Source organism: Coregonus clupeaformis, chromosome 1 (genome assembly GCF_020615455.1).
Source record: "Coregonus clupeaformis isolate EN_2021a chromosome 1, ASM2061545v1, whole genome shotgun sequence".
NCBI classification, from domain to species: domain Eukaryota; kingdom Metazoa; phylum Chordata; class Actinopteri; order Salmoniformes; family Salmonidae; genus Coregonus; species Coregonus clupeaformis.
In genome coordinates this window covers 60,304,585-60,321,327 of record NC_059192.1, presented here as the reverse complement: position 1 = coordinate 60,321,327, position 16,743 = coordinate 60,304,585, and the positions used below count along the sequence as shown (strand labels likewise).

The 16,743-nt window shown below is 43.0% G+C and overlaps 1 protein-coding gene across 3 annotated transcripts; it reads left to right on the top strand.

Moving 5' to 3' along the window:
- The first annotated feature begins 269 nt into the window (after nucleotides 1–269).
- Nucleotides 270–13,757, top strand: LOC121571369 (protein FAM149B1). 3 transcript variants are annotated; one of them, XM_041882788.1, is made up of 16 exons: nucleotides 270–634; nucleotides 1,085–1,201; nucleotides 1,427–1,574; nucleotides 3,736–3,878; nucleotides 4,250–4,408; nucleotides 7,996–8,154; nucleotides 8,381–8,562; nucleotides 8,749–8,891; nucleotides 9,323–9,445; nucleotides 9,839–9,951; nucleotides 10,190–10,417; nucleotides 10,809–10,932; nucleotides 11,027–11,152; nucleotides 11,299–11,380; nucleotides 11,474–11,611; nucleotides 12,482–13,757. In XM_041882788.1, exons 1-16 carry the CDS (start codon nucleotides 528–530, stop codon nucleotides 12,562–12,564), a joined length of 2,175 nt encoding a protein of 724 aa, XP_041738722.1. In that variant the 5' UTR covers nucleotides 270–527; the 3' UTR covers nucleotides 12,565–13,757. The 3 variants fall into 3 exon arrangements, with proteins under 3 accessions (XP_041738722.1, XP_041738711.1, XP_041738730.1); XM_041882777.1 differs by having other exon boundaries at nucleotides 9,839–9,966; XM_041882796.1 differs by lacking the exon at nucleotides 9,323–9,445 and having other exon boundaries at nucleotides 9,839–9,966.
- The last annotated feature ends 2,986 nt before the right edge of the window (nucleotides 13,758–16,743 follow it).

Here is a 16,743-nt window from a genome sequence, read left to right as displayed (position 1 = left end):
AATAATGATTTATTACTGTGAAAATGTGCTTTAAAATCAACATTAATAAAAACGTATAATGAATCAATAGAACATTTGTAAAATGTACATCAAATGTGGAATTACAAAAAACATGTTATTAATTATGCGTAGCCAAAGTTCCCCGGTGAGAGACGGACAGAATTTAGGAGCGCAATAGGAAAATCGCACAGAGCGCAGGGGTTTGTAGTCTTTTACATTCTCGAGAAACGTCATATCAGATGAGATATAAATACATTTCCCATCAGGCCTAGGTATTGGGTATCCATAACAGCCTTGTTATTGTTGTTGTGGTGATAATCCTCTTTAGTGGTAATGGATGCGGTAATATTGGTATATATTATTACACTTCAAACATAATCTACTTTATTTTTAGGCCACGGTTTGTTTGAAGTATTATATTGTAGATTAATACTTCTCTCTCTCAGATAGCTAGAGTAACTAAGTTAGCTAGCTAGCAAAATGGCAAACCTCTGCCAAAAGACCAAGTGGGGCCAGGAATCAGAGGGATGCACGATGAGAGAGGACACTCAGGAGGGCATGAGCGGATAAAAACGGAGAAAAGGATAATGATTTCGCGATACAGTAGGAGACCCGTATCGCACAATCTTGAGATGTAAGCTTGTTTGCTAATGACCAAGCTTATAATACTTTGCTAACAGTCATTTCTGTCATTCGAGATACTGATATGGTAGCTAGCTAACCTAGATTGACTAACGTTACATTGTTGGTAAGATAATAGCTAACGTTAGCTAATGCACAGGCCATGATCATATGACAATGTAAAAGGAGAATGTATTGATCAGATCACATTTTTGACAGCCCATCTGTCACATCAAGGTCAGTTGCCTCCCTTACACAAAGTGTTGGGATAGGATGATGTTTAATGCTTTAAATTGATTATGTAAAGGCCCACCTCATATTTCACTCCTTGTTTGTTTGGGATCAGTGTCTTTTTACAACAATAAATATCAACCTACTATGGTATAATAATGTTATATCTATGTATCTATCAATGCTATTGCTTATTCATGTTTAATAAAGCTATATTTTCCCTTCTCTGCAGTCGTGGCTTATCCCGAAGCAGCCTTGACCATCACCCTCTCCCAGAGGAGGTAGACGATGACTTCCTCCCCCAGCGCCTCCTCCATGACCTTCAGGAAGCCGTCTCCACTTACAACAGGTATGACCTGTTCTCAAAGAATCGGACGGGGGATACCAAGTACAATTGTCGGGAGCAGCCATTTTGCTTTCACATATCCTGTTTAGATGCGTGAAGGCAAGGAGACAAAAAAGAGGAAGGTAGCCAGTCAGTTACATAATCTGGTCTAAATTATTCCCTCGCACACTCGACAACACACAACACTGTAATGTACAGCGACATGTAAACAATGTCTGACATCTGCAGCTCAGAGACGACATCTGCAGCCTCTCGCCGGTCAGACTGTCCAACGGCCACTACTGGAGACACGACGCGGTCCTGGTCTGGGATCCACAGCTACACAGGGACGGGCATCTCTACAGAGAGGAGCTCTGTCTTCTCCTGGGGCTATGATGTGAGTCTCACCTCACCTTCTCAGCTGGCTGTCTGAATCTTACCAATGAAGTGCCCTATGTTCTGAGTATTTTCATGTGCTTACAGTGCCTTCAGAAAGTATTCATACCCCTTGACTTATTCCACATTTTGTTGTGTTACAGCCAGAATTCAAAATGGATTAAATAGATGTTTTTTCTCAGCCATCAACACACAATACCCCATTATGGCAAAGTGAAAACAGGCAGCGATTACAGCTGTGAGTCTTTCTGGGTAAGTCTCTAAGAGCTTTGCACACCTGGATTGTACAATATTTGCACATTATTCATGTCAAGTTGGTTGTTGATCATTGTTAGACAGCCATTTTCAAGTCTTGCCATAGATTTTCAAGCCGATTTAAGTCAAAACTGTAACTAGGCCACTCAGGGACATTCAATTTCATCTTGGTAAGCAACTCCAGTGTATATTTGTCCTTGTGTTTTAGGTTTTTGCGCTGCTGAAAGGTGGCTTTGTCTCCCAGTGTCTGTTGGAAAACAGACTGAACCAGGTTTTTCTGTAGGATTTTGCCTGTGCTTAGCTCTATTATGTTTATTTTTACCGTAAAAAACTCCCTTATCCTTGCTGATGACAAGCATACCCATAACATGATGCAGCCACCGCCATGCTTGAAAATATGAAGAGTGGTACTCAGTGATGTGTTGTGTAATCATAATGCTTTGTATTCAGGACATAAAGTTCATTTCCTTGCCACATTTTTTGCAGTTTTACTTTAGTGCCTTATTGCATACAGGGTGCATGTTTTGGAATATTTGTATTCTGTACAGGCTTCCTTCTTTTAACTCTGTCATTTAGGTTAGTATTGTGGAGCAACCACAGTGTTGTTGATCCATCTTCAGTTTTCTCCTATCACAGCCATTAAACTCTGTAAATCACCATTGGCCTCATGGCGAAATCCCTGAGAGGATTCCTTCCTCTCCAGCAACTGAGTTAGGAAGGACACCTGTATCTTTGTAGTGACTGGGTGTATTGATACACCATCCAAAGTGTAATGAATAACTTCATCATGCTCAAAGGGATGTTCAATGTCTGCTTTTTAAAATGTTTTACCGATCTACCAAAAGGTGCCCTTCTTTGCGAGGCATTGGAAGACCTCCCTGGTCTTTGTGGTTGAATATATTTTTGAAATTCACTGCTCAACTGAAGGACCTTACATATAATTATATGTGTGGGGTAAAGAGATGAGGTAGTCATTCAAAAATCATGTTAAACACTATTATTGCACACATTTTTACTCCTGAACTGATTTAGGCTTGCCATAACAAAGGGGTTGAATACTTATTGACTCGACATTTCAGCTTTTAATCTTTATTTAATTTGTAAACATTTCGAAAAACGTTATGGGGTATTGTGTGTAGGCCAGTAACAAAACAAAATGTGGAAAAAGTCAAGGGGTGTGAATACTTTCTGAAGGCACTTGCTCCCCTGCATGTAACCTAGTAAAGAATAAATAAAAATAATCCACATTTACATTATGGGGGATTGTGTGTAGGCCAGTGACACAATCTCAGTTTAATCTGTTTTAAATTCAGGCTGTAACACAACAAAATGTGGAAAAAGTCAAGGGGTTTGAATACTTTCTGAAGGCACTGTAGCTAGGCCTAGCCATGCTGAATGCTACAACAGTCTTTTATACAGATTTCCATTAAATTAGCCTTATTGTAATGACTTACAGTCTGCTCTGTCTGTAGAGGTCAGTTCCCTCATGGTTTCACTTCATGGTGATTCTTAGCTTTCTATAGCTTGCCCTCAGAAACTTTATAAAAACTCTATGATTTATTTACACACAGCCATGTCCTCAGAATGCCTCATAGGACTCATACCCCTATAGTCCTAATTTATATTGTACAGTATACACACACTCGCCTGTGCAGGCACACACAGTCTCTCACAAACATATGCACATTATACTATTTGCTCCAGCACGATCACTCATACACTGCCACACACACAGTTCCCTGGGAGCTCTAGGAGCCCATCGCCATGCACACTGTAGCCTGCTGTGTAATAAACAACTCTCAGCGATGTGCTGCTAATATTTGATGAGTAGCTTGAAAAGCGACTGCCTTCTGTCTTAGTGTTTCTCTGCAGGGGCTCCTCTCACTCTCTCTCTCTCCATCCCTCAGGAGTTTGACAAGGCGGCGTCGCGACAGGTGCAGCAGATGTTTGAGGAGATTGACGACAAGCTTTATGAGGGGCGGGGTGGGGCACATCTACGGGGGCTGCAAGATGAGTGTCATCAGTGGGCATTCAGGTTCCCTCACCTACGGTGGGTCCTCACCCTACCCCCCACCTCTCACTTCTCACACACTGTCACACATTACTGCCACTCTAGCCTTGTTCCTACCACTCCTCACCTGCAAATGTATCCCTTAAGGTACTTAGGCTACAATAAAGAGATACCTCTTAAAAGAGCAGTCCAACTTGAAGGTACCTAAGATAAATCTGATTTAGATTTGTTTTCAAACCCGAGAAGAAACTACTTGCCATATAATTATAGGCTCAAAACTCTCATCATAGACCATTGGCTCAGTGTGTGTGTGGGGGGCGGGGGAGGGTTAATTAATTTTCCTATCGGTTGGATTCATTTAGGTTGTAATCACTGTTTGACCCCTTCCACCCTGCTATGTGAACCCACAGGATTCAGGGTAGTCAGCTGGTGTGTCCCAGTGACGAGGGCTTCCAGTGGTACGCCACCTCAGGGAAGGGGACCAGTACAGCCAGCAGCAGTTCAGCTGGACAAAATGACAGCATCAGTAGCAAGCCCCAGGACAAGGACAAGCCCAGCACGAGCAAAGAGTGAGCACTGACTACTGATGCTGTTAACCAATAAATTATGGATGTTCGTTTGCTTTGTGGTTTTGTGACCTACATACTGTGGCTTGTCAAACAGAAAGTCAACTAAGTAAGTCAGCGTGTGCAAGTTGCAAGGCGTCAGTGGCGATTTTAGCATGTCAATCCTGGTGGGGCAAACCAACATTTAAAAAAATGTTTTATGAATGCCAGCAAACCCACTACACAACACAATAAATTAATTGCACTATAACGGTGACAAACGGTGCCCACACACTGTTAGGGCCTACATAAAGCTGTCCCAACAGCAGAGTCTCAACAGCAGTCCCAACACCTTACCACTGCTACACCTGGCTATCTGCGGAGCCTTGTCTGGCAGCGAAACAGTTAATTCAACTTAATTTACTGCCTTTAAAAAAAGCATAGCTGATATGGCTGACTTCCTTAAACAAATGTGGTTTCTACTAACAATTGAGATGTACTAACTATGGCATAAGGGGACGACGAGCGGATAAGAGGCAATCCATAATTTAGATTAAGACATTAATTAGCGAGCTAGGACAGACGTAGTCAATATAACTATTTGTTCAGCACTTTTGAAATGTACAGCGACAGAATTCAGAACATGGGCCGTTCTTACAGTATTCTCCCTGCAGACCAAGTCAGAACCGTAGGATAAATAAAGGGGGCAGACAATGAAAGCTCTTACAATATTTGATGATTACATTTCTCTAAAACAGGCTATAGGCTACATGTGCACCACCAAGTCAGAACAGTAGGTGAAATTAGGAGGGGAAATGTGACCAAATTATTTGGGTGAGGCACATGGGCTACTAACAGCTTACTACACAAAATACACTTACAATTACTTTCTTAGCTAAAGTATACATATCTCCCTGGCATATTACATCATTTATGCAGCAGCATACAAGACATTTTTGGACTGTTGTGCTCACTTGAACAGGAAGATGGCGCGGCAGTCCTGCGTGGGCAAATTTTGTCATCAAACTTTGTCCTCAAAGTCTGTCATTCTCTGGATTTATGGTGCTTTCAAGTCAACTGGGAACTCTGAAGAAAACAAAGTCGAATCATGATGACGTCAGTGATCTTCAGGTCGGAGCTCTAGAAAGAGGCAGAGTTCCCGACTTGCAATTCCGAGTTGGATGACCGTTCAAAACATATATTTTTTTGCTCATTTTTTTCAGAGTTCCCAGTTGTCTTGAACTCATTGAAATCAGATTTCCAAGTTCTGAGTTTCCAGTTGTTTTGAGCGAGGCAAAAGTCATGCTGGATTGACACCATGGCCAATGTTGAATGTTTATCCTTTTAAGCTTGGAAAAGAGACCCTTAAACCCAGACTTGGGACCACACAGCCACTCCACTGAATAGCAGGCTAGTGATTGCTTTGCAGTGCTTGCAGTTAGCCACTGATTCCTTCCAAACCACTCATTGTTGAATTTGTAATTTCCAACTTGTTGTGTAATGCTTATGTCCAATGGCTGATGAGCACCGATATGTTTTATCTATAATTTCTCTTCATAATTTCTCTTCATATGACAAGGATTTAAAAAGATTTGCCAGTAGATTGTCGACTTGATTCATGATGATGACTGCTAGCTAAGATTTTAAAAGTATGATGTTGACATGATCAGTCCAATGAATGCTGAGTCCAATGTTGACATGATCAGCTGCTGTAGATATAACGTGATTTGACGTCATTCTATCGGTGAGCAATGACCTTGAGCCTTCTTGGATGGGCACTTCTAATGTACAGTTGAAGTCGGAGGTTTACATACACCTTAGCCAAATACATTTAAACTCAGTTTTTCACAATTCATGACATTTAATCCTAGGAAAAATTCCCTGTTTTAGGTCAGTTAGGATCACCACTTTATTTTAAGAATGTGAAATGTCAGAATAATAGTAGAGCGAATTATTTATTTCATCACATTCCCAGTGGGTCAGAAGTTTACATACACTCAATTAGTATTTGGTAGCATTGCCTTTAAATTGTTTAACTTGGGTCAAACGTTTTGGGTAGCCTTCCACAAGCTTCCCACAATAAGTTGGGTGAATTTTGGCCCATTCTTCCTGACAGAGCTGGTGTAACTGAGTCAGGTTTGTAGGCCTCCTTGCTCGCACACGCTTTTTCAGTTCTGCCCACACATTTTCTATAGGATTGAGGTCAGGGCTTTGTAATGGCCACTCCAATACCTTGACTTTGTTGTCCTTAATCCATTTTGCCACAACTTTGGAAGTATGCTTGGGGTCATTGTCCATTTGGAAGACCCATTTGCGAACAAGCTTTAACTTCCTGACTGATGTCTTGAGATGTTGCTTCAATATTTCCACATAATTTTCCTTCCTCATGATGCCATGTATTTTGTGAAGTGCACCAGTCCCTCCTGCAGCAAAGCACCCCCACAGCATGATGCTGCCACCCCCGTGCTTCATGGTTGGGATGGTGTTCTTCGGCTTGCAAGCAACCCCCTTTTTCCTCCAAACATAACGATGGTCATTATGGCCAAACAGTTCTATTTTTGTTTCATCAGACCAGAGGACATTTCTCCAAAAAGTACGATTTTTGTCCCCATGTGCATTTGCAAACCGTAGTCTGGCTTTTTTATGGCGGTTTTGGATCAGTGGCTTCCTCCTTGCTGAGTGACCTTTCAGGTTATGTCGATATAGGACTCGTTTTACTGTGGATATAGATACTTTTGTACCTGTTTCCTCCAGCATCTTCACAAGGTATTTTGCTGTTGTTCTGGGATTGATTTGCACTTTTCGCACTAAAGTACGTTCATCTGTAGGAGACAGAACCCGTCTCCTTCCTGAGCGGTATGACGGCTGCGTGGTCCCATGGTGTTTATACTTGCGTACTATTGTTTGTACAGATGAACGAGGTACCTTCAGGTGTTTGGAAATTGCTCCCAAGGATGATCCAGACTTGTGGAGTTCTACAATCTTTTTTACTGAGGTCTTGGCTGATTTCTTTTGATTTTCTCATGATGTCAAGCAAAGAGGCACAGTTTGAAGGTAGGCCTTGAAATACATCCACAGGTACACCTCCAATTGACTCAAATGATGTCAATTAGCCTATCAGAACCTTCTAAAGCCATAGCATCCTTTTCTGGAATTTTCCAAGCTGTTTAAAGACACAGTCAACTTAGTGTATGTAAACTTCTGACCCACTGGAATTGTGATACAGTGAATTATAAGTGAAATAATCTGTCTGTAAACAATTGTTGGAAAAAGTACTTATTTCATGCACAAAGTAGATGTCCTAACCGATTTGCCAAAACTATAGTTTGTTAACAAGAAATTTGTGGAGTGGTTGAAAAATGAGTTTTAATGACTCCAACCTAAGTGTATGTAAACTTCCGACTTCAACTGTAACTCTATGGCAGCACCTAATGGGCGTGAATTTTCTAGCTCTACCCTTAGATTTGGCGGTGACGTAGTGTCCCCATGAGTGACAGAACACTGAGCAAATCATGGCGCAACTGGCTAGGCTACTTTGGCTAGCCAAAAAGTTAGGACTGATGCTTTTTAGAAACCGATGTCAGGGTGAACCTTGTTGTTTGTGTGTCCAGTCTGTGTGTGCAGGGTAGGAAGGCTATGCTGTCCAGGCCCAGTGCGGATGTTGACCACCCCCCTGGTACTCCCAGTGGATCCAGAGGTCATGACAGGCCCAGGGTGATCGAGGCTGAAGGCCTGATGGAGGAGTACCTGGCCTTTGACTGCAGGGATATGTGGGTCACCTCCTGGCTCTCCTGTTTAGGACCCTACAGTATATCTATAGGGGCATTTCAAACACTTTACAGTATGGTGCACTTGATTGAGCTTGTAGCCTACTTTTGGGATTACCCCAAGGGTACCAAGTAATCTAAAAACCAAGCTCAGTATTTGAAAGTATTTTACATAACTTTGCCCAGGTCTGTTGTGTTGATGGTTTAATCTGTGGTTTTACCTTTACAGGGATGACGAGTGGGAGCGGGGGTGGGTGGGGGCTGCTCGGCGGCGGAACTGCCTGCCTCCTGTGTCTCCCTACCGCTGTCGCAAACAGGCGGTCCTTGACCTGCTGTTTGACGATGTGTGGCGAGAGCTGTTTGGCTGGATGGAGGAGCTGGTCCGCAGGCACTGGGAGGGCTGTGTCTCAGGTAGAAACACAGGGCAATGTCTTATAGGCAACGCTGGGTCATACATTAGTGTTCTGTTACTCAACAAAGAGACTTGCCATTTACTTTTAAACCAACAAATCCATCATTGCCATATTATGCCATCCCCACAGCATAATTTGTTGCTTGAGCCTGTGTTGACAGTATTCTGCACCCTCTTTTTGGCAGATTATGAGAAAAATGCAGTGAACTTCAGCCCATCCCAGTCAGATGCTCAGAACCCTTTCCTGCTCCTGTCCACACTGCCCACCCTGCTCCCCAGGCTGGGCCAGAGCATGGTGCCCCAGCTAACAGGAAGCCTGCAAACCCAGGTCAGTTCCCTGAGAGGGTGGAGAAGAGCCACCAATGGGTCTACCTCCCCGCAGAGTGTAACATCCTACTGTTAGGATGTAGGATTTAGATCAATAGGATATGTTACTAAGCACTGTGAATGGACTCTATAATAACCTTCAGATTAGTTTGAGCTTTTAGGCTTAATTCTCAAAACTGGAAACACAGTCACACACTGATGCTGAATTGTTTTCCCCTGCTGTCAGTAGTTCTTCTCACGCTGTTTCAAGGCTATCAGTTCATTAACTTGAATCCTTTTTTCTTCCCTTCCTTATTTTTGTCCCCTACTCTGTCTTGTTCCTTGGTCTGTTCCACACCCTTCTAACCACCAATCTGTCCTTCCTTACTCCCTCCTTTTCTCTTTCTCAATGTTCTCTCTCTCTCTTTTTGGTCATCCATTTTCCCCCCAAAGACCACAAAATCAAGGGGCTCAAAGTACAAGCCCAGACGGAAATCCAAAATGCAGAAAAAGCCATCCACTGTATGCAACTCTCACCTAGAGGCAAAATGTTGCAGATCTACGCCATCCACAGCGGCATGTTATTATTCATTCTTAGACTGAATGTGCTTGTGCCTGTTGAATAACTCAAACCATACCAATTTTAGTCACTTTCTTACTTCTTAACCAACTGTTGAGTTTTCTTTATACCCGTCTCTGTCTTTTTAATTCATTAATGACCATTTTGGAATGCTTTTACTTACTTCTTGCTTTAATTTACTTTTTTGTTTAATTGTCTGTTTGGTCTCAAGTGGGTGGTTGTAGGTCCTCTCCACTTGGTTGCATGTAGAAAAGCCGAGTTGTAGCTGACTAAGGTGACGTGCAAGTGTCCGTAGTGATAATGAGGTGGCTGTAGTTTTTTTAGTGAATGACCACTTTAGGTGAATGACTCTTTCTCCGTGTCTCCTTCTGCCTCCCTCCCTCCTACAGTCCAGTCGGCTCCCAGTAGAGGCAGCGGTGACACATCACAACCTCAACGAACTCATAGTCATCCATGGCATCCCCCTGCAGCAGAGGAACCTGGGAGTGATGGAGAGAGCCCAGTATGGAGACCATAAGTACTGATCATACTCATGCTGATGCTATAAGAATCTTTATTAGTATTATTATTTAGTACAATAATCTTTATTAGTAGAGTGTAGCATTAGGAGCTAACTGTAGGGGTCAACCACTCATCACCTCTTATCATCTTATTAAATAAGAGGGGAAGAGACTGTTACTAGCTATGGATATGCATATCTTACTTTGAGTATAGGTTAATTGCTTCCTTTTCCTTCTTAGGGACCCTGAGGAGAGGTTGGTGATCAATCGACCAGGGTCCACAGTGATTCTGTCTAGCAAGCCCCGTCCTCGCCGGGTGCTAGAGCAGAGCTCCTCCTCCCTGTCCCGCCCTGCCCAGTCGGCGCGACGCCGTAACCTGCCTCCACGCACCCTCTTGCCCTTGGTTCCCAGCCTGACGCAGTCCAGTGCCACCAGGACCATGGATGAGGTCATCCGTGGGACACGCCTGTGAGTTAACGTAAAGGGGGTTACGCAATCTCCATCTCTCCCTGTACTCCTCCGTGTACACCCCTCCCTCTTCTCTCTTCTTCTTCTATCGCTCTGAAGCTGGAGAACCGTCTGTGCAGAGAGATTACTTTGAAAGCGGTTTGCCTTTTAACTCGTGCCTTGTGGCGTTCTGTTCAGCAGAATGGAGGGGAAGGGATGTGAGGAATTGTGTGTGTGACTGACTAAGTACCCTAACAGATGAACTTGTCATGAACCTTGAGTGGAAGAATATCTGTGTGGAGCATATAATTTACCCTCGTGTGGAGTGTGATTTCAGTCTGCTCCATGTTAAAGGGACTTGTGTAACTTTATAGAAAGCGTGGAAGGTGAACAGAGTTGTTACTCTCTCCAGACCCACAGCCAGTGACCGCCTGGCCTCTCCTCCGATGCCTCTGAGCAGGAACACACTCCTTCCTCCCATCGGCACAGGAGAAGCTGAGCCCATGCACTCTGGACAGCACTTCAGACCTACTCAGGTATTGGATGAGAAACTCTGCATACTAGTTGTACATCTTGCACTGACTTGACAAAACACTTAATACTATCATCACAATTTTGTTTTGTGTGTAGCGGCATAGAGACTCGTCCAGTCGTGCCCACAGTGCTGTTACAGACGAAGCTGGTAGTTTGCTTCCTCGGGATCGGCTTCATCAATTGGACGTATTCTCCCGTCCCAACACCACCCACACCTACAGGGTATGGCTATAGTCACACACGGTAGAAATTATTACCACTACAGCATGATTTAGGCATATTTTGTAGGTTTATATTGTAAAGGATGAATGTGGAATATGTTTGCCTGCGTCCCAGTCAGTGAGATTTAACTCTGGGTTCTGTTGCAGTCGGACACCCCTTACCGCCGCTCCTTCACGGTGCTGGACAACATTGGACAGGGACGTCCTGGCAGGGCATCTGTGGGTACAGGTGGGCACCTCGTTTTACATTGCATACTGTACACATTTTCTACACATTTCTTTTGTGACCGACTGATTGAGTCTTGGTCTGGTATCCTGGCAGACTCTCTGGGCATCGGAGTGACGGGCATCAGTCTGGGCATCAGCAGCTCCTCCTTCCTGGACTCCTTCACCCACCACCCCCTGGGCCACTCCCCCATCGAAGATGAGGAGGAGCCTGACACACAAGCCCCTCCCCCAGGTCAGTAGGCGCCTCCAGTGGTCCTCCTCATTTATAAAAGGCTGTGGCTGCGGATCTGACTTTTCACTGACCTTTATTTACCCAGACTAAAGGTCCCGAAGCTTCTGCGCATGTATTTATTCTCTAGTTTATGCAGTCTCTGCTCTACTCGTAGAGAACAGTCTACTCTGGCGAACAGTCCTCGTTTAATAAAGTTAGATCAAAGCTGAATCAATGTCTGCAAGATCACATAATTATAGTATTCTACATAACAGAACCGAATATAATATCATAGTATAACATTACTTTAAGACAAAAACACCACTGCATTTTTCTTTCATGTGGCTAAAACTCAACAGCGTTCGCCACTAGGCAAAATACACAGTTAGGCTATGCTACAGTTTGCACCATCTGCTCTAAAATTTGCTCACGGAACATCATTCAAAACACCACTGTAGGCTACTTCGAAACAACACTGTATAACTCAATAAGATCTAAATGCATATCCCCATGAAACTGAATTGAGATCAAATGGTTGGTAAAATTTGAAATTATCATTCACGATTGACAGTGAGAAATGTGAAGGGAAGGAGACCTCAAAAATGTGTGCATAAAGTAGAGGTAAAGAAGCACATACGCAGAACGGACGGTGATCTGCACATGCCCAGAAGCTTCGGGACCTTTAGTCTGTGAAAAAAAGATCCGCAGCCACTCCGTTAATAAAACATGTCGCTGGGTTGCATTTGGTAATTAAGTATGTTTATGAGAGAGTTCGGTCGTAGCCTCCGGTTATGAGGAAAGTCGTTATCTTCAAACAGAGGCAAATTTTAATATTAACTATCAATGCTCATTAACACTTGTCTTCTTTGTCCTGCTCACCTCTCTTCTCAGCTCTACTGGTGCCTGTTTCAGTCCCAGCAAGCTCTCACAGCCGGGGTGGCTTCATGGCCCGCAGTAGCAGACCTGGGTTGTAGCTCCTTCGACCTCGCCCTCCTCCACCTTCTCAAACCACACTCTCCTCAGCACAGCAGGGTGCAAGGCCCTGCTTCCAATCCCAACGGTGCCCTCAAACGACACTTTATACAGCAGCAGATCTTTTGTACAATGTACTGTTTGGTGATTTGTTGATGCTTTTTTTTTTCTAGAACCCTATTTTTGTATTTTGGAACTCTCAGCTTACCTGGCTGCCAAAGACAGTATGCTGTCTCATTTACCACCTGTATGTTGGTATGTATGTACTGTATCTATGGTTTGGATGTATCTGTGTGAATGTATATTGTCTGTTATTTTCTCTGATCTATCTCTTAAGTGATTCTATGCAGGGAATGGGAAGTCAAACCAGACAGGGAGAAACAAAAGCATTTTGCACACTGACATGCTTCGTCAGGCTGCTTTGTACTTTTCTAAGGACATTACTTTTTATTTTCCCATGTAAAAAAGACAAGCACAAAACCTCTGGGTTTCACATAGCATACCTTAACAGGAAGAGACAAGACAAGCCTTAGACGCAAACTAAATGGGTAGGTATTTGGTGTTTACCTCACAAGCCTTTTTGTGATGAGAGCTTAGTGTAAGCCACAGGAGACATGTGAGGGAATAGAGGGGCTGTATTAGTACTGGGACAATTCACCTCACTGCAGTAGAAGCCATATGCTGCTTTCAGCAGAGGGACTAGCTGAGCCTAGATCAGTCAGGCAATTTCTATATAAATACGTGATAGATGTGTGACTAGAGGGTATGCAGGTAACAAGTTTTAATCCAAATTTGACCTTAACTTCTACCTTGTCTTAACTTCAAGGTTTTGTGCAGGGAAACGTATACGTTTTCTGCTTAATGTAATAGGGTTTTATAAGCACATTTATGTTTCTAGTCCCTTGTGTGCTAAACACAATAAATATTGGCGCTCCCTGTATATCCTACAAAACAGAACTGCAGGTCCCCTTCTATTTCTATGGCTTCAGCTCTCCTTGTGTACATTATAGAACACAGTCAGGAGCACTAACTAACATGGAGGTATTTGACTTCTTTATAGAGTTAGGTTGCACTGGATGGTCTCCCTGGTAGATGGCATTAATAAAGCTTGAAATGCAGCATAGTTCTGTATGGATTCCTTTTTAAGTTTATCCCTGTATTTTATATAAAATAATAAAGATGTGTACAAATACTATTCAGATTTAGATTAATTTAATTGCTTCTCAGGGCTCTTGGATTATACACCATAACATACAACACATCAAATACAAAATGCTATGTTTGACATGTGATAGTTATAAAGTACTAGTGTATAAAGATACTATAAATTCAACCTACAGTATAACAGAATAGAAATGTGCATACATATGGAATACACAAGTTGCCGCCAACATACATCTATCTAAAATGACGTACAATACTAAACAAAGATATAAACACAACATGTAAAGTGTTGGTCCCATGTTTCATGAGCTGAAATAAAAGATCCCAGAAATGTTCCATATGCACAAAAATACTATTCCTCTCCAGTTTTGTGCACAAATTTGTTTATCTCCCTGTTAGTGAGCATTTCTCCTTTGCCAAGATAATCCATCCACCTGACAGGTGTAGCATATCAAGAAGCTGATTAAACAGCATGATCATTACACAGGTGCACCTTGTGCTGGGAACAATAAAAGGCCACTCTAAAATGTGCAGTTTTGTCACACAACACAATGCCACCCATGTCTCAAGTTATGAGGGAGCGTGCAATTGGCATACTGACTGCAGGAATGTCCACCAGAGCCGTTGCCAGATAATTTAATGTTCATTTCGCTACCATAAGCCGCCACCAATGTCATTTTGGAGAATTTGGCAGTATGTCCAACCGGCCTCACAACCACAGACCATGTGTTACCACGCCAGCCTACATCCGGCTTCTTGACCTGCGGGACCATCTGAGACCAGCCCCATGGACAGCTAATTGAAGTCTAGGTTTGGACAACCAAAGAACTTCTGCACAAACTGTCAGAAACCGTCTCAGGGAAGCTCATCTGCGTGCTCGTCGTCCTCACCAGGGTCTTGACCTGACTGCAGTTCGGCGTCGTAACCGACTTCAGTGGGCAAATTCTCACCTTCGATGGCCACTGGCATGCTGGAGAAGTGTTCTCTTCAAGGATGAATCCCAGTTTCAACTGTACCGGGCAGATGGCAGACAGCATGTATAGTGTCGTGTGGGCGAGCGGTTTGCTGATGTCAACGTTGTGAACAGAGTGCCCCGTGGTGGCGGTGGGATTATGGTATGGGCAGGCATAAGCTACGGACAACAAACACAATTTAATTTTTATCAATGGCAATTTGAATGGACAGAGATACCGTGACGAGATCCTGAGGCCCATTGTCGTGACATTCATCCGCCGCTATCACCTCATGTTTCAGCATGATAATGCACGGCCCTATGTCTCAAGGATCTGTACACAATTCCTGGAAGCTGAAAATGTCTGTTCTTCCATGGACTCACCAGACATGTCACCCACGGAGGATGTTTTGGGATGCTCTGGATCGACGTGTACGACAGCGTGTTCCAGTTCTCGCCAATATCCAGAAACTTCGCACAACCATTGAAGAGTGGCACAACATTCCACAGGCCACAATCAATCAATCAATCAACAGCTTGATCAACTCTCTATGAGAAGGAGATGTGTCACGCTGCATGAGGCAAATCGTGGTCACACCAGATACTGACTTGTTTTCTGATCCACCCCCCTACCTTTTTTTAAAGGTATCTGTAACCAACAGATGCATATCTGTATTCCCAGTCATGTGAAATCAATAGATTAGGGCCTAATGAATTTATATCAATTGACTGATTTCCTTATATGAACTGTAACTCAGTAAAATCTTTGAAATTGTTGCATGTTGTGTTTATATTTTTGTTCAGTGTAATAATATGAAAGTGGTATATGTGTGTCCTTTATTTTAAAGGGTTTGAAGTCTTCACTTTTTTCCTTTCCTTCCTGTTTTGGCATCTCCTCCCTTTTTGGAGTATATGTCTGAACTGCAGATTGCCCCTTTAACCTTAAATTGTTTCAGACCTCTCAAACGGCACACAACCATTCATTGATTGAGCTATAAAAGAATGCACACAACTCACCTAGCTAGCGTAAAGTTTGCCATACCTGCTAGCTAACGCGTAGTTGCGAACTACAGAAGTACTAGCTTCTTAGTTGTCGGGCACCACAAAGTAGTTCAAAGAAATTCAAAACAGATATTGGCTGTATAAGTTATTTATAATAACGTATCAAAACCTACCAGTCTTCTTTATCAAAACTGTCGACGTAGCTAGCTGGCTAAAAACGTCACTTGCTTTGTTTACAAAATTTGGCGCGCTGTCCTGTCAACAGAGTGTAGGTTAAGGGTCAGCATACATAGGTTTGGTTTGCTCATAGCAGAAATCAGCTAGGTGAAGTGAACTTCTGTGCTTGCATACTCCCTAAAGCAGCGTTTCCCAAACTCGGTCCTCGGGACCCCAAGGGGTGCACGTTTTTGTTTTTGCCCTAACACTACACAGCTGATTCAAATGATCAAAGCTTGATTATTAGAATCAGCTGTGTAGTGCTAGGGCAAAAAACAAAACTCACACCGCTTGTGGTCCCGAGGACTGAGTTTGGGAAACCCTGCCCTAAAGACCTTCCATTAAAAATGAGAAAAAAACAGCAATATTACTGTTGTTTTTCCCTCTTGAGCCACCGTAGCAACAACATAGCCATAACACTTCCTGATACTAGCTAAGATGTTAAGCAGAACAGCCCTTAGAAGGGAGTTACAGTGGGGAGAACAAGTATTTGATACACTGCCGATTTTGCAGGCTTTCCTACTTACAAAGCATGTAGAGGTCTGTAATTTTTATCATAGGTACACTTCAACTGTGAGAGACGGAATCTAAAATAAAAATCCAGAAAATCACATTGTATTTTTAAGTAATGAATTTGCATTTTATTGCATGACATAAGTATTTGATACATCAGAAAAGCAGAACTTAATATTTGGTTTGTTTGCAATTACAGAGTTCATACGTTTCCTGTAGGTCTTGACCAGGTTTGCACACACTGCTGTTTCCACCTCCATGCTTCACGGTTGGGATGGTGTTCTTGGGGTTGTACTCATCCTTCTTCTTCCTCCAAACACGGTGAGTGGAGTTT